At 35.2% G+C, this 22,454-nt stretch overlaps 1 protein-coding gene across 4 annotated transcripts in view; it reads right to left on the bottom strand.

Moving 5' to 3' along the window:
* HDAC9 (histone deacetylase 9) overlaps window positions 1–22,454 on the bottom strand; it is a 955,850-nt gene that overhangs the window by 342,651 nt on the left and 590,745 nt on the right. For 2 of the 4 annotated variants that reach the window (XM_042967858.1, XM_042967863.1), the window contains exon 14: window positions 17,410–17,673. In XM_042967858.1, coding sequence (XP_042823792.1) covers window positions 17,410–17,673 — 264 coding nt within the window. Of the gene's footprint in view, window positions 1–15,041; window positions 17,674–22,454 lie in introns of those variants that run through there. The other 2 variants (XM_042967868.1, XM_007089078.3) reach the window with 1 other exon arrangement.

Below are 22,454 nucleotides of genomic sequence, written 5' to 3'. Positions count from 1 at the left end.
ATTCAATACCTATATTCAAGTTTCTCCTTTTAGGTTAATACTGAATACTCTTGCCTTAAAATATCTTAAGCAGATCTCTATTTCTGAATTAACTGCTACCTCATTACTAATTTCATTAAAAAACCTTAGTCATGTTTAACTTTATAACATTTTCAATCAAATATCAATACTGAAAAAGAGAGCTGTATGAGAAATTACTGTATTTCAGCCATAAGTTTATTCTATGTAGACAATATGGGTGTGTCTGGGTATTAAAAATATGTTTACTCTTAAAAAGTTATCAGCAACTTTAATTTTCTTATGTGGATACTGCCTTCTAAAATCAATGTGTGGTGGTGTATGTATGCTCTCAGAAAAATCACTCTAAATATGCATTTAAAATAAAATGAAAATGAAAAATTAATTATCTTGAAGAACTAGAGAATAATGAATCCTAAAATAGAAACAATGATGAAAGATTTAAATGCAGTTACACTGGAGAACTGATGTAAAAAGTATAGGAAGATAAAAAAGCACAGCTTTCACTTTGCATGTCCTCAAAGAAAACACAAAATCCCTGCAGCTCATAGATCCTTAATAAGACAGGCTTTGCCTGAGTGGTGGCGGCTATATTAAACATGAGATCATTATAAATGTCTGTGCTGTGAATGTAAATTATAGTGTAAGAATTATGTTGGTTAAGAGGACTTACATATCTAGGTTTTAACTTCCTTTTCTTTTACCACTTCACAGTTTTAATCAAAAAATAATCAAAGGTAAGGACCTTATCTACAAATTCTATCAGAGTGAAACATGCAATTATTCTTTAGAAAATTCCTTATCTATTGGAAAGTAATAAATTTATGAGCTTTGGAACAAAGATACGACCTTTGAGACCGATTGTCATTTGTTCAGTATAGGTCCCATTGGTTGTGCCAAAGGCCAAGAAATGTCAGAGGTTAGGGGCTCTGTCTTGGCACCTAGGAGAGTAGTGCACACCGAGTAGATGTTTGGTGTGCTTGAATTTAACTCTTGCAGGACATTATTAAGTCCATATGCAAATCCTCTTGAAGTTCCAAACTGTGCATGTGTCTCAATTAATTAAGAGTCTCAAATCTGGGACCCCTAATTTTAAAATGTGGATATTCAAGTAAGTGTACCACATGGGACAAGTCACTTTGATTCATGGAAATTGCTGTTAATTCAGCTGGAAATTTAGGCAGATGTCCTCACTGCAAATCAGATTCGTTGCAGAAAGTATTTTTTAATCTGTTTCTTTTCAAACATTCTTCACTAATTTTAAAGCTTGAAAAGTATCAGGAGTATAAGAATGACTTAAATCTGATTAAAGAGAATTTTTAAACTTTGAACATATCAATAAAAAAAGAAAAAAAATTTTTAAATATCTTTGACCTTGAAAGAAAGACTAAAATACTGGGAAAATTTCTTAAAATGACTAAATGTGTTAACCGTTGTCTTTCTATGAAAACAAAACAAAGCTAAAATATTCTCATCCAAAATATCTCGTCCAAAATGAAATAGTTTCTTTTTCAACAATAAATTCACCGACAGATTTAGAGATCTGGCAAGATAAAGAAAATCACATTAAATATACACAGGAACCAAAAAAGGGGCTTGATTTAAAATGACAGTTTGGCAGCTAAGTTAGGGTTAAAGTGATCCAATGATAATGATCTTGAGTTTCTACTAACAAAGTGGTAACAAACTGACTAAAAATTTCTGACTGCAAAACCATAGTATTCTCAAGCCTACATTAAACACAAAGAGCAGGAGCTCTTCTTCGTATCCTCAATATTTCTTTTTCACCTTCCCAAAGCCAAAATGTTATCATTTTGTATAAAAAAAAAAAAATCAAAGCCAAATGGTGAAAATGCAAAAATGTGGCTAAACAAATAGTCAAAATTTCAATGGTTTTATCTGCAGCATGCCCAGCAACAAAACAAAGCCAAGATATTGTCCATCTTTTTGACAGACAAAGAGCCTCAGAGGTCCAGAGTGACATGCCCGAAGGCTGGCACGTGATTGGGCTAATTAAATTAAATAGCAGGAAACAGCTTTTCCATATGCCACTGCCTGGCCACACACAAACTGTAACAGTAAATCTTTTATACTATACAAGGAAAAATGTAACCATTAAAAAATATACAGTATCAGCACACCATCCAAGAACCAGAAGCTGAATATTCACATAAACTTCCTGACCTGGACTTTAATGCCAAATGTCTAAGAACTTCCTAATTCACTTTAGGAGCCATCCAAAAGCCCATGACAATTAAAGAGGATGAAAAAGACATCCACCACCCGCCCCCCCCCCCCAACCTCCCATCACCACATCCACCAAGGTTTACCAACACTTTAATTTAAGCCAATTTTCTGATTGCTTTAAGGACATATTTTGACACCAAATCAAATCAAAACCTCAATACTTCTGAATCGAAGTTAAAAATCCATTCCTTGTTTTTTACCACGTTTATATCCTCTCTCTCCATTACCCACTGCAACTTAAGAGATCAATTGAAAAAAGCATAAAGCCTTTGTAATCTCTTGAGAAAATTCTTCTCCCATGCACCACCCTCCCCACTGCTTAGCCAATAACATAATTTTCTCTAAGTTTGCCACTGCAGTTCTAGCTTTTGTTCAAGACATTATTTTAAACACATCCATATTTTCATGTTTCTAGAAGAATTTTCCTGGCTTGGTAGGTGCTACCCATTTTTATCAATCATGGTTTTCATTAGCTTTGATTTCTACTTGTCATCTTAAATAAAGAAGCACTGTGATGGAAAAATAAAGTCAAGGAAACTGCTTCCCAGGGATCCTGGGTTAGAATATTGCAAGGTAACTTTAACTTAGAGACGAAAAAAATTCAGAATCAGTGCAGACAGACATGGCTTATCTGTTTAAATAGAAACATTAAATATATAATACAATATACAAACTGTAAGTGATACTCAATTGGGGGAGGGAGAATTACATTTATGGTAACCAGTATGCAGATGTTATAAATATTTCATTATTTATGCTTTTCATACTTGAATTCAGGATTTTCATTAGACTTATTATTTATTACTATGTGAGTTGACTGAATTAATAGACCATGAGCTAACAAAATTATAGTATAATCTTTAATGACAAAAACACACCCAATTCATGGAGGTTACTCAGGAAAAGAATAAAAGAAAGCTGAGAAGGAGGAGGTAGAGGAAGAAAAAAATCTAACATTTGAAAGTGAAATTTGAAAAGGTTTTTCAAAACTAGTCAGTATTACTGTTTTTTACTTGGTTTATTTCACATAATTGCAAGATGCCAAAATGTCATCCAGTACACATGGGTTGGCAATGCCCTTTTCAGTATGTGTTTGTCTATATATGCCAGAAATCAATAAGCAATTATTATTATTCCTCCATGTCCCCGTTTGAAATTAATGTTTGAATGTGAAGATAACCAAAAACCAAGAAATTCAATGAGACAATGGTCAAGCCACAAAGAATTGAGTGGTAAGTGACCAGATTCTAAAATGAACCCAGGCCTAAGAGTGAGTTAAACCAGCTCCCTCTCCCTTTACCATCTGTAACTCCCCCCCCCCACCCCCGCACCAATCAAAGCTGTATTTATCTCTTCACACTTTCCTGATCATGCTCCCTTCTGCATTCTCGTTCCTCCCACAGGACCCTGGGATAGGATTAATAACTCCCTAGGGTCACCCATCCCTGTAAACATCCAGGACATTCAATAGATGCCCAGAGAGCATACTCATTAGTGAGAGAGAAAAACCAGTTTGAGAGTCATGGCAGCCATAGACCAGCCCTAACAAAGCTGAAAATCGAGTCTTGAAAGGTTCAAATGATCAATGTTATTTAAAGAAAGACAACAAATTTAAATTGTCTGGCATCTAATGAAAATTTATTAGACATTAAAAGGAGCAGAAAAATAAGAACAATGTTCAAGAGAAAAATTAAGGAGTAGTAGCAGACACAGAAATGTTGGAGACAGTAGAATTAACAGTAAAGGGCTTTAAAGTGAGTATTATAAATATGTCCAAAGATTTAAAGGGAAATGAATAAAAGGATATAAATGGAAAATACATAAAAGAACTAAATGAAATCTCTGAAAAATATACTACCTTAATGACGAATTTGTTGGATGTGAACAAGTTTATTCACTAGAAGAAAAAATGAGTATGGAAATAGAAATTGCACAAACTGAAATAAAAAGAGAAAAAAAGAACAAGAAAAGAATGTACAGAGACTTATAGAGTGGTGAGACGATATCAAGTCATCTACTCTGGGTGTACTTGGAGCCCCAAAAGAGAAGGAGAAGAAATATTAGAAGAAACAATGTCTCACATTTTCCAAAAATTTAAAAAGTACAAACACCCACATGCAAGAAGCTCAGTGAACCAAAGCAGGATCAAAAAAAAAAAAAAAAAAAAAAAAAAGGGGGAAAGAAAGAAAAAAACCCTCTGCACTGAGCCAAACCACAATCAAATTGCTGAAAACCAGTGATAGCAAGATAATAAAAATACATAGATGAAAAACACATTATCTGATGTTACGACTTGCTATAAAGCAACAATAATCTAAATTCTGTGATATTGTTGTAAAGCTAGACATATATATCAATGGAATCAATAAAGAGTTCAGAAATTTACTCACACATATATGTTCAATTGATTTCCAGCAAAGGCATCAAAATAATTCAAAGGAACAATGATAATCTTTGCAAAAACTGATTCTGAAAAATTTAAGATACTTATATAAGATATGAACCTCAGCCTTTCTCCACATCATACACACAACTACATGGCTCAAAATGGCTCTTAGCTTTAAATGAAAAAACAGAACTAGAAGGAAAAAAAAACAGTGGAGCAAATTTTTCTTAGGACATTAAAGGGTTAACCGAGAAGAAAAAATTGATAGATCGGGACGCATCAAAATTAAAACATTCTGCTTTTCAAAATAAAAAGCAAAGCTATACGCTGGTTGAAAATACTTGCAACATATATACCTAGAAATTGATCGTATCCAGATTATATGTTACTCCTGAAACCAATAATAAAAAGACAGACACTTCGATTAAAAAAAAAAACATGCAACATAGCTGAGTCATTAATTTACCAAAGAAGTTCTATAAATGGCCAATAAGCATATGAAAAACTGCTCAACATCATTAGACATCAAGAAACACAAAACTACAATGAGATTCCATTACACATCCGCTAGAGTGCATACAGTTAAAAAAATCTGATAGTACCAAGTGTCAGTAACAGGACTCTCATACCTTGCTGATGAGAATGTAAAATAATAAACAATCAAAAATAATTTGGCAGTTTCTTATAAAGTTAAGCAAATAGCTCACAACTCAACAATTCCACTTCCAGGTATTTACCCAGAAAAAATAAAGACAAATGTCTACAAAGACAGCAGCTATATCTTAGTCACTCATGCCTGGAAATAACCTAATTTTTCATCAGTAGATGAATGTATAAACAAATTGTGGCATATCCATATAATGGAACGCTATTCATAAATAAGAAAACACCATTATTACTGATACATACATGGATGGCTATAGAAGCAATCTTTGAGAGGAAAAAAATAATCCAGATTGAAAATATCATAGACTCCTTGTATATAATTTATTTACATGAAATTGTAGAAAAATCAAAACTAATGCATAGTGACAGAATACAGATGAATGATTGGGGAGTGTGGGTAGAGGCTTGATTAAAAAGAAGCAGGAAAGAAGTCTTTGAAATGGCATAAATATTCTTTATCTAGATTTTGGTACACACATTTGTCAAAATTCATCAAACTGTATATATATAATGAGAGAATTGTTGTATTTACTTTTCAAGAGTAGATTAAAAATCAGTAAGATTTAGAGAGTTAAAGTAACCAAAATAGAAACCTTACTTTAATTCATTTATTTATTTAAAAAATTTTTAATGTTCATTTATTTTTGAGAGAGACAGAGTGTGAGTGGAGGAGGGGCAGAGAGTGAGGGAGATGCAGAATCTGAAACAGGCTCCAAGCCAGCAGCAGAGAGCCTGATGTGGGGCTCGAACTCCCCAACCAGTGAGATCATGACCTGAGCCCAAGTCGGTCACTTAACTGACTGAGCCATCTAGACGCCTCTAATTCATTTAATTCAACATTTCAATTCAAATTATTATGGGACAAAGAAAACCCATGACATTAGAAATTGTGACTTTTTTAGGGCACCTGGGTGATTCAGTCACTTAAGTGTCTGACTCTTGGGTTCGGCTCAGGTCATGATCTCATGCTTTGTGGGTTTGAGTCCCACAACTGGCTCTGTGCTGACAGCGTGGAGCTGGGATTCTGTCCCTCCCCTGCTTGTTCTCTCTCTCTCTCTGTCTCTCTCTCTCTCTGTCTCTCTCTCTCTCACTTTTAAAAAAGAAAGAAAGAAATTGGGACTTTTTTGAATCCCTGGGAGAACCCCTTGGGGAAAAAAAAACATAACTGCTTCTGTATCTAGAAGACAATTATATTGAGATACAACTAACCACTACACATATATAAAGGTATACAGTATAGAGTAACACTTAAAATTTGCATGAGGTAAAAGAAAATTTAAAAAAAAGAGAGAATCAAGTTGAATATTTTGATGAGTTGTCAGATGATTCAAGCAATAAAAGAAAAATCAAACCATGTATAATAGGTACCAGAATACTGAATGTTAAATTTACTTTGATTGGTGAAGCATAAATAAAGAAAAGAGGGATTTGATAGTGTTACCATCATGGCCAAAACATATTTAAGATGCTAAAAAAAATACAGTGTAAATTGAGCTTATTCTTTATCATGTTAAATGAAGGTAAAAGAGAGAGGATTGATGACTATTCAAAACAAGGGGGCAATTTACGAAGATGGAGGCATCAGTGCAGAATTTCTTGTTCCCAGATGGAACAAGTTTAACATTCCACCCAACTGGAGAGAGTAGAAAAAAAAAATCCTCCCACCCAAAAAAAGATTCTCAGAGCATTTGTTAAAAAGCAAAGACTCAGAAAAGTTTAGTACTTGTTTTTTTTCATCCTGACTCCAAAGAAAGGCAGAGCCCAATGCAAATGTCACAAGAGAATCCCTTGTAGGCTACCCGGCAAGGCCAGCTTTCTGAGTTGTGCTGAACTCAACTTCCTCTTTGATGGCTTTGGTGCTGTTAATGGGGTGGGAATTAATGCTAGAGGAGAGCTGGGCATAGAAAGAATTTATCAGAAGACTTTCTCCCTGGTCAGTATAGTTTCTTAATACATCTCTTGGAATAAAGATCATGTTGATCATTCAGACCTGGAGTTGTTTTAAATTTGCTGAATCCTTAGTTGAAATCTGTTTTTTCAGGAAAAATCTTGGGGTTCTTTTTATGGTATGTAAAGGAGGAGGAAGAAAGGGGAGTGGAGAGGAAGAAGAGTAATGCATTCCCACAGTCTCTCAAAGAACATCCCAACCTAGGTATTTCCCCACAAATTGGGCGGGACTTGCAGCTGAATCAGTTCTTTACTGTCTTCCTCCTGCAGTGACATAGGCCATATATATATATATATATATATATATATATATATATATAGGCTATATATATACACAGTGCCATTTTCTGTGTGCTGGGACTTGAAAAAGTTGGGGAAGCACTGATCTAAGGCTTTTAATTAACTGAAGAGAAAGTTATTCACTATTAAAAAGTTAAACTAAATGTTCCTACTAAGAGGAAGAAAGTTACAAACGTTCCAAGAAGCTCTTAGTGATATTATATTAACAATGACATTAATAGCAATGGCTAATTTTTACTCGGCAGCAATTTTGCTAGCACATATTATATTATTTACATAGACTGATCCATTTAAACTTCACAAACACCCCAACAAAAAGATGATAATGTTAATCATATTTGACAAATGAGTGAACTGAAGTTTGGCACAACTAAATACTTTGCTCCAGGTGGAGTTGACAGTAGATGTTGAATTTGGAACTCAGGCCCTCTGACTATTGAACCAGCATTTGTAACCACTAGGCATCTACATCTAAAAGGCAGTTCCACAAGAGGATCTCAAGGACAATGAGAAACGCCATGATTTAACTTTGATGTGTGTGTAGTCAAAACAACATAACAATTGTCATGTTCAGTAATACTTCTATTTAAATATCTGTAAAGATGAAGTCGATTCAGTCTCTAAAATTAATACGCATAATTTTTCTTCTTTCTGTGCTTTACCTTTCAAAAGCTATCTATAGAATACATGGATATAGAAAAATTAATACTACAGAGAGACCATGAAAATTATCTGATGTGCTGTATTTTTATCTAAAAATGTGTCTAGTAGAATAATGATTCATATAGAATACAAATGATCACAAATCAATTCAGCTTATGGAATATCAAGTAATCAATTCATCAAGAAAAAAAAATCCATCATTAACCCCTGGCAAAAAATAAAAATTAAAAAGTGACTATTATCACTAGAGCCAGAGGGAAAAAAAAAAAAAAAAATATATATATATATATATATATATATAATTATGAGGGTTGAAACTACAGGATACCATTTAGATTAAACTATTAGGTAGATATTGTAGGTTCTGTTTACAGAGAATGTGAGCAGGGCATTGGTATTTTACAGTACGTTCATTGAATCAGTATAAAGACTACACTGATGCGGAAGGAGGTTATTGTAATAGCAAAAGAATGAATTTGTGTTACTATTAATTAAGATATTGACCAGGGAAAGCAGAGCCAAAGAGAAAGTACAGAGATATGATGGCTTGGAAATCAGAAACAGGAGTATTGCAATTGCTTATTAGAAATGAGAGGAAATAAAGGTGATTTCATAATAATCTTTCCAGTGTTTAAAGGGTGGTTCCATGGATAAAATGGAAAAGCCGGATAAAACAGTGTATTTTAAAGAGAGTGAATTTAATAACTGAGATGAGAGTGGAGAAATAAGCGAATTTTCCTTACAACTGATAAGTATTAATAAAGCATTTGATAGACTTCAAGTTACCTTTAAGGTAAAGAACAAGGAGGTCTTTAAACCCTTAAATCATTCAGATATGCATATCCCTTCTAACACTAACAATTTACATGTGTATGTTAAACTGAGTAACAGCAACAGAAAGATAATGGCATGAGCAAATATTGGTTTGTTCAAGTTTGATAGCCCACCTATTTCTAAAATGATGTAGTGAAGTCTGTTTACATAATATAAAATGAAAGATGATCTAAAGCAGGATTCTATAACAGAAAATATAATGTGAGCCAAAAATGTAAGCCACATATATAATCTTAACTTTTCTAACAGCCACATTAAGAAAGATTAATTTTAATAATGTTACATAATCTATTTAAAATATTATTTTAATATGTAACCAAATACATCTTTATCACTTAGGAATATATTTTTCCTACTATGTCTCTGAAATCTAGTGTGCATTTCACACTTACAGCATATCTCAGTCATACCAGTCACATGTTAAATTCTTGATTGATACAAGTGGCTACCAGTTTGGACAGTACAAATATAGGGGTCATTGCAGAAATTCTGTCAACAGAGACACAAAGATGAAAGCAAAGAGGAAAACACGGGTTCAACATAAAATTTAAGGGCAAACAAGACATGAGTAAAAATGAGTAACCAGGATAGAATTTTGTCTTATAAATGAGGAAAAATAACTCTGATTTAGTTTTTTTTTTAAATTTTTTTAATGTTTATTTATTCTTGAGACAGAGACAGAGCATGAACAGGGGAGGGGCAGAGAGAGAGGGAGACATAGAATCTGAAACAGGCTCCAGGCTCTGAGCTGTCAGCACAGAGTCTGATGCGGGGCTTGAACCCACGAACTGTGAGATCATGACCTGAGCTGAAGTCGGACGCCCAACCAACTGAGCCACCCAGGTGCCCCTCAGATTTAGTTTTTAAACATCACCAGCAAAAGGCATTTCTTAAAGGAAAAATAAACTTAATGTTTTGTTCAGTTTATATTAGGTACAATAAACAGCAAGATTGTAGCATTTATATGGTTATTGGGAAGAAAAAGGAAAGGAAGAGCCTCAAAAGCCAGGAAGCAACAAGAGATAATAACAGGAAGGGGAGAAATGCAAGACCAATATCAGCTAGAAATTAAAAAAAAAAAATGGAGATGCTGCATGAGAAAATGGAGACCAACAATCATTAAGTTCTTATCTCTTTAAAAATAACTCAAATGGAAGAACATTTTTTTAAAAAAGTGTATATAACTCAAAAATGGATCAAAGACCTAAAAGTGCTAAAATTAAAAACTCTTAGGGGCACCTGGGTGGCTCACTTGGTTGAGCGTCTGACTTCGGCTCAGGTCATGATCTTGCGGTTCATGAGTTCAAGCCCCCCATCAGGCTCTGTGCTGACATCTCAGAGCCGGGAGCTGCTTTGGGTTCTGCATCTCCCTCTCTCTCTCTCTCCCTCCCCTGCTCATGCTCATGCTCATGCTCTGTCTCTCTCTCCCAAAAATAAAAAAAAAAAATAATAAAAACATTAAAAAAATAAAATAAAATAAAAAACTCTTAGAAGGAAACAGGGGTATACATCTTTGTGACATTGGATTAGGCAATGGTTTCTTAAATATGGCACCAAAAGCATAAGCAACAAAAGAAAAAAATAGATAAACTAGACTGCAGCAAAAATAAAAATGTTTGTGTACCAATAGAAACATCAAGAAAAGGAAAGAAGACCCACAGAATGGGAGAAAAAATTTGCAACTCATATATTTGATAATTTGCAATTCACATTTTGGATATCCAGCAAATATATTTAAAAACACTTAAAACTCAACAACAAAAAGACTAAGAAGCCAATCAAAAACTGGGCAGAGGACTTGAATAGGTATTACCCCCAAAAGATACAAATGGTCACTAAGGAAATTTAAAGATGCTCATCACCATTAGCAATTAGCAAAATAGGAATCAAAGCAGCAATGAGTTGATATTTCACATGCACCAGGATGACTGCAATTTAAAAAAAAAAACAAAATAACAAGTGTTGGAAGGACGTGGAAACATTGCAATCCCTCTTATACTGCTAGTGGAAAACAATCTGGCAGTTCTTCACAAGTAAACAGAAGTACCATGGAGCCCAGCAATTTCACTCCTAGGTATATACTATGCATATACTCAAGAGAATAACGTATGTTAACATAAAAGCTTGAACATGAACATTTATAGCAGCATTACTCATAGGAGCCAAAGAATGAAAACTATGTGTCCTTCAACTAATGACTGCATAAACAAAATGTAGTATATTCACACAATGGAGTATTATTCAGTCATAAAAAGGAATGCAGTACTGATACGCGAACCTTGAAAACATGCAGAGTGAAAGAAGCCAGACACACAAAAGGCCACATAATATATGATTCATTTATATGAAGTGTCCACAACAGGCAAATCCATAGAGACCTAAAGTAGATGTAAGTGGTTGCCAGGGGCTGGAGGGAGGGAGCAAGGGGGGAGTGACTGATTAACTGGTAGAGGATTGCTTTCAGTTGATGAAAATATTCTGGAATTAGGTAGTAGTGATAGTAGTGACAGCAGCACAGCATCATGAATATACCAAAACCCACCGAATTGTATACTTTAAAATGGACAAAATGATAAATTGTATGTGATATGAAATTTATCTCAACAAAAACACAAAAACAAAAAACTATGTTGCAACAAATAGCTCACAACTTGTGAAGAAAAATAATTTGCCAAGTATTGGTGAGTAATACTCTATAAACAGGCTAAGCAATTATTTAAATTAGAAGAGAAAAATAAACCAAAAGGACAAATACTATCAAAGAAGTAACAGCAGTAAATATTGTGAGAATAATCTGTAGTCGAGTTAAAATGCAAATGAAACAGAACAATACACAAAAAATAGAATATAGTCTATTTTGGAAACTATGAATGAAGAGTTCAAGGATCTTAGGTAAAAGCTATTGAAAATCAGGCCTTAATTCAGGAAGTGGTTTAGGGCCCTTGGGCACCTCCAGAACATTATATCTGAATCAGACTCTCCCGAAGGGCTTAAAAAATTACATGCCTGGGCTCCATGTTGGGACAACAGAATCAGAACCTCTAGGAGGTGCAGTCAGAATCTGAATTGCCAGCAACTTCCCTCAGGAGGATTTTTATGCATCTTTCAACAGAAAAATCACCTAGAAAGACAAGAACTCAAGACAAATGTCTCTGTTCTTCCTCTCCCCAACATTTTATACAGACTATTTTAGCTCAAAATAATTATCAAGAGCAGAAGTCAAAAAAAGGTTTTAAAAGGCAGCGTTCTAGGTGCTTAGAAATTGGGATCTTTGCCTTGGTTGGGAAATAAAGATAAGAAGTGGCAAAGGAGAGCTTGACCTAGTTGAAATCTTTTCTCCTCTTCCCCCAAAATTAATCTCAAGGGCAGGTATTCTGTTTTCCCTCATCCTAACACTGGCTTGGGTCAGAAAAAAAGAAACTCACAAATTTTCATGACTCAAAATGGTTGAATATCATGTGTCCAAGAATTAAGTCTCTCATCTGTGCATTAGACAAAAAAAAAAAAAAAAAGAGTCCTGATCTCCTACTTTACAACAAGGAAACAATGATTAAGAGAAAATTGATTCAAAACAGTTCGGAAATGTTGATGGGGGGCTGGAAGAAAGGAGAGAGAGAGAAAAGAGAGAAGAAGAGAGAAGAGGGAAGAGAGAAGAGGGAAGAGGGAAAAGAGGAGAGAGAGAGAGAGAGAGAGAGAGAGAGAGAGAGAGAGAGAACTGGTGAATTAATAAACCTGTATAGGTGAAAAGAAATGTTGCATTAAATGCAGTGCGGTAGTAAAAGGAGAGAACAAGAACTCCAGTGCCAGAGTGCTTGGGTTCAAATTAGAGCTAGACTGTCACTGATTGGGTGACTTTGGCCTTATTTAACTTCCTTGTGCCTCAGTGCCCTCATCTCTACAATGAGAAATAATATCTACCTCATAAGGTTGTTGTGAGAACTAAACAAGTTACTAGACATATGTTTGCAATAGTTAAAAGTGAAAGTCTTTTTTTAAATCAAGATGACCCCAAAAGGTTGCATGGTCTAAACCTTCCACTTTATAAGCCTTAAAGAAGGTATTATGAAATTAGAATAGAGAACTTTTTAAATCTAAATAGATAAGTTCTGAAAAGTCACATTCCCAGTATCTTGTTTTCTTTGCCAGAATTCTTTGATTGCCCTCCCATCCTTTCCTTTTAAAACCCCAATGGAGGAATTATCAAGAACAAAGGGAATGGTAATCTACATCTAGAATTCCTTCTCTTGCATATCCAAGTTCTTGATTGTAATTGGTAATTACCTTGATTATTTATCATTATTAACTCACAATTGTATACCCACAATTCCGTTTCCATTATCGAAATAATCACAAAGAAATGCCAAATTAAAAAAAATAATCTTATCTACCTATATATCCGTTGAGTACTAGGTTTCAAAAAAAATGTTGAGTGTCTGAATTCCTTTTTAATATCCTTTAGAGAAAAAAGTATAAAACTAAGTACAAATTTCTTAAAGATAATCTTTTTCAGATTAATTAAAAGTAGCAGTCTCCATTTCAGCAGCCACCTTTACCAATGAGAAGGTGGATTTTTACTGCCAGAAGAGGAAATCTAATGTTTAGTAACTGCAATTCCTGGCAAAAAGTATTTTTCTTAAAGAAAAAGTTTTTAACATGAGATTGGTACTTTTTATTGAACTTCCACTTTACAGTTTGAAAATCAGAAATGCAGTATGAAACCATTATCTAATTGGTTCCTCCAACTCCTTTTTGAGGATCTCTGGCATCAGGTTCTTCTTGTAATTTTATAAAAAGCCTAACGGCAGGGCGCCTGGGTGGCTCAGTCAGTTAAACGTCCGACTTCGGCTCAGGTCATGGTCTCGTGGTTTGTGAGTTTGAGCCCCACGTTGGGCTCTGTGCTGACAGCTCAGAGCCTGAAGCCTGCTTTAGATTTTGTGTCTCCCTCTCTCTCTCTGCCCCTCCCCTGCTCATGCTCTGTCTCTGTCTCAAAAATAAATAAAACATTAAAAAAAAAGTCCAAAGACAATTTTTAGAAAATTATAACTAATGGTATTCCAACAATTTTGATCAAATTATCAGATTTATGGCATTATGGAATAATAACCCATTTTGTAACAGTGATATTTAGCTCCAGAATTCTTAATAATCTAATGCAATATTGTTGTGAGTTGGAGTAATTTTAATTTGTAAGACATTGAAGTTTAGATTAAGGGAATCAAAGAATATAAAACAACTATTTTTAACCCGCTGAGACAAAAACAAGGTAACACATTATGAAGTTATGAAGTACTGACTGATTTAAATTTTGCTAGCAACTGACCAGAAGAGGAGCACAGTCTGTCAAGGGGCATGGATGTCTATGGCTCAGTTTCCTTTACCTGAGCCAGGCTCCTTGTTCTTTACTCTAGCATTAGAATCATTGTTTCCATCTAAGGGGAAGTCATTTAATTGTTTTTTTCTCTTTAAATTTATGGACTGTTACTTTATACTTATAGGTCAGGCTGTCACTGTAATAGATAAAATTATTATGATACATGGAACATTATTTATTTTATTATTTACTGAGTGCTTGTTACACTGAAGGAATTATGTTAACCTTTTTAAAAATAATTTTTTAAGTTGAGCAAAGTTAGGAATTAACATTTATCAATATAAAGTTTTATATTTGGAAGGTGACATCAAAGATGATGACATATCATGAAAAAAGAGGCCACACTGGGGAAATGAAGAGGCAACAAATTTTACCTGTGTTTGCTATCTGATAATGGCTGACATAAGTAGGTTAAAATCATTGTTGGATTTATTATTTTTAATGGCATGAGAAATAATTGCTCAAAATATCTTCATTTTCTTGTTTCGACAACAAATGGCAAATATATTTTGGTATACGAGACCTAGTGCATGAGCTTCAAATTCGATTAAATAGATCAAGTTTACACAAAGCCAAATGTATGAAAGGGGATCTTTTAAAAAAAACTTTATTTGAGAAAGGAAGAGACTTATAACAGAAGGCAAGAAGGAAACATACAAACAATATATTTACAACACAAAACAAGAGATCACCTTCAAGGGTGTAAATTATAATAAATACAGTAGATTTTAAAAGAGACATTTATCAATTAATTCTAAGATGAATTAAGTCCAGCTTTCTTTTTCACTGGTTCCAGGTAGTTTCTTGATTAAATTCAAAGACTATCAAATTCAAACAATTAATGTCCACCAACTGTACTGATGAAGCTAGCTCTCTCAAATGACATTATAAAAAATAGGTTTTTTTTTTGTTTGTGATTACATATCTTTGAAGTGATATTATACAAAAGTCTGCTCAGCCACATGTTCCTCCCCAAATAAAATGTATTTTAAAAGATGCACTATCCCTTTTTTATGAGATTGAAAGAAGACTTTAAAGAAAATGAATATTTATGAGATGGAAAAAATATACAATTTTATCTTAGGAATGCCATATTTTTAATGCAAAACAACTGACAAAAAGTCATTTTAATCTTAAGGAATATACTAACCAAAATATGTTGGTAATAGGAAAAGTTGCCTATTATAGCTATTTGTCAAATTATCAGAAGGACTTTCGTTATATGGAAAAGTTTTAAACTTTCTAACTACTAGTTATATTAATTTAATTTGAATGGAGACTTTTTTAAAAAGGATAATGTATCTTTAGCAGTGACCTTTTTTTAAGAAATATTTTTAAATGTCACAGCAAAATGTAAACAACACGTGCCAATAACATACAGTTGTTACAATGTCTACATTTGGCAAAATTGTTCTATCTCCTTTGAAACAGGATACTACACCTTAAAATACCTTGGATTTAGAAATATAAATATTTTAATAGAAAAAAACCTCACAAAGATTCTAGGTCAATTTGGATTATCCATATTAAAGGGGTCTTAATACAGAGAATCTTTAACTAGCTTAACAAAAGTAAACCTATAAAACAAGGTAAACATATCAAAAGGGAGTATGAAGGAAATGTTCCAGTGAAAAGCTTCCTTAACAATTTCCCTACTTGTGGTGTTATTTTCTTAGACAATAAATCAATTCATAGAGTGCCCTTTAAAAACAGAAAGAGTAAAACACTATCCTCCGTTTTTCCCCCCCTACATTCCTCATTACATGAATCACTTGGACTTCCTGTTTCCACAAGGCATTTCCTGTTCAGCCGCATAGAATCAGTTTTCTGTAGAACAGCAGGAACCTGACAAAGAACTGACTTAAATAAACAGAGTCTTCTGTTGCCTTCAAAGTTGTTTGTATTTCATAGCATCAAAGGACACAGTCCTTCTGAAGGTGCATTATATACAAGTAGATTCTGTTGTTAAGCCTAACTTTCCTAAATTTTTATTTGCCAAAATGGTATGGTATATGCCGGGTCATTATGGAATCATGCCTAAGAGATCCTAGTGATATGATTATGAAATATGATACACCTTCTTCTTTTAAACATAATTGTGACTTCATATCAGATAATCATCATACCATTACTATGTTTTCTACAATTGTAGATACAATATAGTATCTGATTGGACCATAATGCTGCACATTACTCCTTGCCGATACTTGCATCGGCTTCATTTGATCTTTTTTGATAGACAATGTCATCAAATAACACAAGATAAAAGTAAAATGAGCAGTGCTAGGTGAGACATAATGTAATATTTAAAATAGTGCTGTACTTTGCAATCTATATATTTAAAACCACCTCTATTCCTAATATTTTCAATTGCAATCTATACAATAACCTAAGGACTATTGGCATGGTAACCAGAACATTTAACTTAACAAAAAAGAGAGAGGACGGAAGGGGCAGACTACCTTTAACAGTGTTCAAGACTGTAGTATGATACATTATGTACAACAATGTGAAAACTGAATTCTATATACCAAAAAAAAAAAAAAAATTCAAGAACTAATAGAATGTTTCATTGATCAGACTGGGTGACTTGATCCAGCAGTCACTGATCTCAACAGATAAACTAAAATCAACAGTGAGTTCGTTTTCCTTAGAAGTAATTGGTGTGGCAGGCTTTGGGATGAATTTAAAGCCTATTAATTATGTGTATACTTATGTAGTATAATTTTAGTGTAACAAGTATTTCCTTACCAGTGGAGTTTCAATGAAACCTTGATATCTATATAGAAACCAGTATATAGAGAAATCTCTATATAGATATATATGTATTAAGTAGAATCCTTAAACACTAAAATCAAATCATTCAGAAATATAAACAGGATAGGAAATAATATCCATTTACCAAAACCTGCAATGCATTTCATATTCAGATAATGACTTTAATTACAAATCCTGGAGCTAAATCTTTGCCTATTACCTGTTGCATAAAAGCAGCCTGCTCCCCAGATTCCATTTCCTGGATCTGAGCATCTTCATCACTGTCCACTGGTTCCTCCTTGACCTTCACAGCCCCAACTTGTCCCAGTGTGTCATCCACACAAGCACTGCTGTCGCTCCTAGTGCTGTTGCCACTAGAGGGCGCTCTGTCTTCCTGCATCGCCTGGTCCCCCTGAAGCTCTTCCTCCGCTTCCTCGAGGTGACTGCCTGGTTGCTTCAGTTGTTCAATAGATTTCGAAAGCAGCTAGAAGAGAGTGTTCAGGGGTTCAAAATTCAATAGTCCTTGGTGGTAACAGAGAAGCAAAATACACTTTGATTTCTAATGACTCTACTTCAGTACATTCTGTTTCCTAATTTCTGAACATCAATTTCACAACGAATTTGTATGCAACTTCCTCAATAATACTGAATCTGAAGCAGTCCCATCATTTCTATATTGTATTGGTGTAGCAGGCAGAGAATAAGGTGTTTAGGTGCTTTTAAGAATCGGATTACTCTTTAACACACTTAGAAAATGGTGGGAAAAAGGTAGATAAGCTTCCTCTGGGAGAACCAGGAAACTTTTATAAGTACAGTTTGTACTGTGACAATTTAATCCAAATAGACCTGAGAATATTTTTCTGCAAAGAGAAAATGTAATGGAAATAATGGAACGGTAATGGAAAACTTCCACAGTCTCATTTTTATGACAAATGTCAACCACTATAAAGTACAAACACAAATGAGAAGTCCTTGTCTATCTAATTTTCCCATACCTAACTGGTCAAATGATAAACACCCTCTTATATATACCGGGAAAACATGGAAATATTGATTTTGAAATCCTAAACTTTAAAAAGATGTGGGATTAAAAAGTTATAGTAAAAATGTTTTATGAACATAACTAAATAAGAGGGAAGAAGAAATTATTTGTAATTGAAAATTATTACTTAGGTCTTTTCTTGACTTTATAAATTAAATTGTATTTAATCTTCAGAAGTATATGGGGGCGCCTGGGTGGCTCAGTTGGTTAAGCGTCCAACTTCGGCTCAGGTCACGATCTCGCGGTATGTGAGTTCGAGCCCCGCATCGGGCTCTGTGCTGACTGCTCAGAGCCTGGAGCCCGTTTCAGATTCTGTGTCTCCCTCTCTCTGACCCTCCCCCATTCATGCTCTGTCTCTCTCTGTCTCAAAAATAAATAAATGTTAAAAAAAAAAATTAAAAAAAAAAAAAAAGAAGTATATGAATTAATTGATCAATGATTTTAAAAAATGACAACATACCTAATGTAAACAATAGCAAAATATCATAGTATAAAAGCTCAATAAATGGGGTAAAATACTCAAGATGATTTCATCTTAAAATCGATAAGGTCCCCACTGACTGATCATCTGCAGATCCTAACTGTGTTTTCAAGAGTGATTAGAGTTTTCTGTTACATCAGTGCCCATGTAAACAACATGCCAAATATTGCTAATGAGCAGCACACTTAGAATATAACCACTAAAATCATGAATACTGATTTTTCTATGTCCAGTTTCAGCTTACCTCATACATATCTGTTTCTTTTTTTAAAAGTTTATTTGTATTTATTTTGAGAGAGAGAGTTCATACAAGTGGGAGAGGGGCAGAGAGAGGGAGAGAGAGAGAATCCCAAGCATGCTCCATACTGCCAGTACGGAGCCCAACGTGGGGCTCAAACTCACAAACCGTGAGAACCTGAGCCAAAATCAAGAGTTGGACACTTAACCAAATGAGCCACCCAGGTGCCCCTAACTATGTTTCTAAGACTAAATACATGCTTAGAGTTAGAATACCTAGTACTCCAACTCTGAACGGTGTCTTACCCACTTTAGGCTTACAGACTTTCCTCCAGGCCACACAACCTCAGATGGCTATGCACACAGTGATGAAATCCTTAAATTTCACTGTAGGTAAAACTACTGGGAGTTTTCATTCATTTGTTCAACAAATATTGATTGAGCACCAACTATGTTCAAGATACCATGCCCTCATGGAGCTTATAGTTTAGTGTGTTAGAAAGGCACCAAATAGATAAATAAGTTTATTCTTATTTTCAAGTATGGTAAATGAAAATGAAAAGCACAGGGCGTTCTAAGAGTACACCCTAGTTGGCACAGGAGCACAACTGTGGATGGCTATGGGAGGTTTCACTTAGAGGGTGCTATGTTTAGGCTGAGACATGAAAGAGGAAGGATAGAAAAGGAGTTGTCAGTTATGTGTATGAGGGTTTGAAATAAGGGTAGAGAGCATTTCTGGCCCAAGGCACAGTATGTGTGCTGGAAAAAGGAGTTTAGTGGCATTAAAGCAAATGAAAGGCTGGTGGGGTTTGAGCACAAGAAGATGGGGAGAATGCTGGAAGATTTTGTTGGAGAGAGTTACAGCTTATACTATATTTGGTTGGGTTGAGAACAAGATTCTAGAGACATAAAGAACAATTTAGGATAAGCCACAAATAAGATGTAAACATCACCAATCTTAAGTTAGACACAATCAAGCTATGAGAATATCTACCAATCACAATGTATGTCAAAATGAAGAAGGCAAATTAAATATTAGTTTCCTTTGTGCCTACAATCTAATTTCTATTGTTCCTGGGCTGTCAGCATAAGAACAATCATCCCATCATGCTTTAAATGTCTCTAAGTACTTTATAGGAAATTATTTGCAGGACTTTTGTACCAATGCTAATCAGCTCTTCATATCATAAATACATAAGACCTTGCATACTGCTGAGATTTTGGAGAAAAGGGACAATGTAATATTTCTAAACTTTGACTATACAACTCTAGGATCCCATTTAATTGGCTGTTAGAAAAAGAACATATAATGCCATAGAAAATAAGCAGGGTTTTCATTAAAAAGTCCCAGTTTGGGCTGGGACACCAGGGGTAAGGACTTTGGGTGACAAGCATCCATCCGTTCTTCAGAGAGAGACAGAGAGAGAGAGCTACAGCTCATCATTCAGTCTTGCAAAGCTTACCTCCATCACTCATCTGAGATGAGATATACAAGAGCAGGGTATAGAGGCTGTTGTGGGGAGAAGATTTTATCTAAAGAAAGGTATTAGTCAGGTGAAGGAGGCTGCAAGAGCCCCTCAGAGGGACTATCTGCAGGCAGACTGCTATAGTTCCATCTTCTGGATGGATGCTTGGTGAGCTGCAGGACTTCTCCCTCTCATTACCAAAGCTTAGCTGGAGAAACCCATGGGAGCTAGCTCATCAGAGCTGGTGGGCCAAGGACATGTATGAAAGAAGCAGACACCTCTGGGAGGGGGTTCAAAAGTTCCTGCGCATAAGAACCTCTGTGAGGAAGAAAGAGTAAAAAATATGGGATGTGTGGCCATGAGACAGAAACTGAGGGGCCATTCATGAAAGGTCCACCAGCAAGCACAGGACCACTGTCCAGGAAATGCCACGTCCAAAGTCCCTGCTTACTGAGTAGTGGCTGCGACTTCTACAGCTTCTGGATGTTTGATGATGGGGCATATTTAATAACCAAGATGAAGCTATAAATACCACCTGTTAAGTAAAAGGGTGACCCTATTGCTGTTCGTCTTCTTTCCAGTCCCAGTCCCAACATGGCCACTCAGTACCTTGAACTCCTAACCTCTAATGGTCTTTTTCCTCTGTTCTACTTTAGCTCCCAAAGCTGTGATTATACCCTTGCCTTGGTCTATTTTTTTAATGTTTATTTATTTATTTTGAGACAGAGAGAGAGAGAGAGAGAGAGAGAGAGAGAGCGAGTGCAGGGGAGAGGCAGAAAGAGAGAGAGGGAGAGAGAGAATCCCAAGCAAGCTCTTTGCTGTCAGTGAGGAGCTAAGGCAGGGCTCGATCAGACAAACCGTGAAATCATGACCTGAGGCAAAATCAAAAGTTGAATGTTTAACTGACTGAGTCACCCTGGTGTTTATTGGTAGCTGTGCACTTTCCTAAATCTCAGTTTCGAACATCATTCCCTTCTGGATCATTCTCAGAATATTCTGACCCTAACCTCTCCTCAGCTCTGGAGGGTGCTCTAAGCAATTGAGCCTACCACATTCTTGCTGCCCACCCTCTCTTATCCCCCACCCCTTCCCTCCTTGCTGGACTAAGCTCCATTCTCCATCAATAAAAATGACTCCCTTATACTGTCTTCAACTCTCTTGCCCTTTTCAACATGGGTTTTACTGGAAAAGTAAGACTTCTAACCTTGATTAATACTGAATCTCTGCCAAACCCAAGCAGCTGAATAAGCTAGGAAACAAACAAACAAATTACAACCATGTTGAATGTTTCTCTTCAAATTCATGAGCAAAACCATCAAAAGGGTCCTCTGTGCTGCCTGACAGTCCTACTACATTTCTTTAGTTAATTCATTCCCACTCTTTCCTTGACAATTTCAAACTACTGCCTCTCCCCTCCAACCTCTAATATTCAGACCTTTTATTCACTGCCTGCTTTGCTTCTTATTTCACTGAGGAAACAGAAGCCTCCAAAGGGAAACTCAACATCCGGCTACCATCACATTTAGCAAGCTCTCCTATTCACCCTTCCTGCTCCTGTTCTTTGGAAAGCAATGTCTTTGCTGTTATTCTCAGTCAATCCCTTGGCTTATGACCTGGATCCTATCTACTCCTGCAATTATCCATTCTGTCCTCCAACACACATTTCCCCTCTCTGCTGGAATATTCTTATTTGCACATTTTCAAAATGATAATCCATCTTAAATAAAACCTCCCTTGCTCCCCTCAACCAACCCCATTATTTAACTCCCTTCACAACAAAACTCCTTATCTCTTTTCACCGTCTTCATTTCTATTTTCCCATTCTCTTTAGAATTCATGCCAACAAGGCTTTCAACCACACTACATGACCAAAATCTCTCTTGTTAAAGTAAATAGTGACTGCATTAATTCTGAATCCAGTGGCATTTTAAATAGGGTATTAATGTGTCAGTAAGGTAACGCATTTCAAAAAGGGCACCAGGACACAATCATAGCATCTTTGAAAGTAAGAGACTCATATTACTACTGTTAGTTCAGCC

Source organism: Panthera tigris, chromosome A2, assembly GCF_018350195.1.
Source record: "Panthera tigris isolate Pti1 chromosome A2, P.tigris_Pti1_mat1.1, whole genome shotgun sequence".
Lineage (NCBI taxonomy): Eukaryota > Metazoa > Chordata > Mammalia > Carnivora > Felidae > Panthera > Panthera tigris.
The sequence above is the reverse complement of the archived record's forward strand: the minus strand, read 5'-3'. Positions and strand labels throughout refer to the sequence as shown.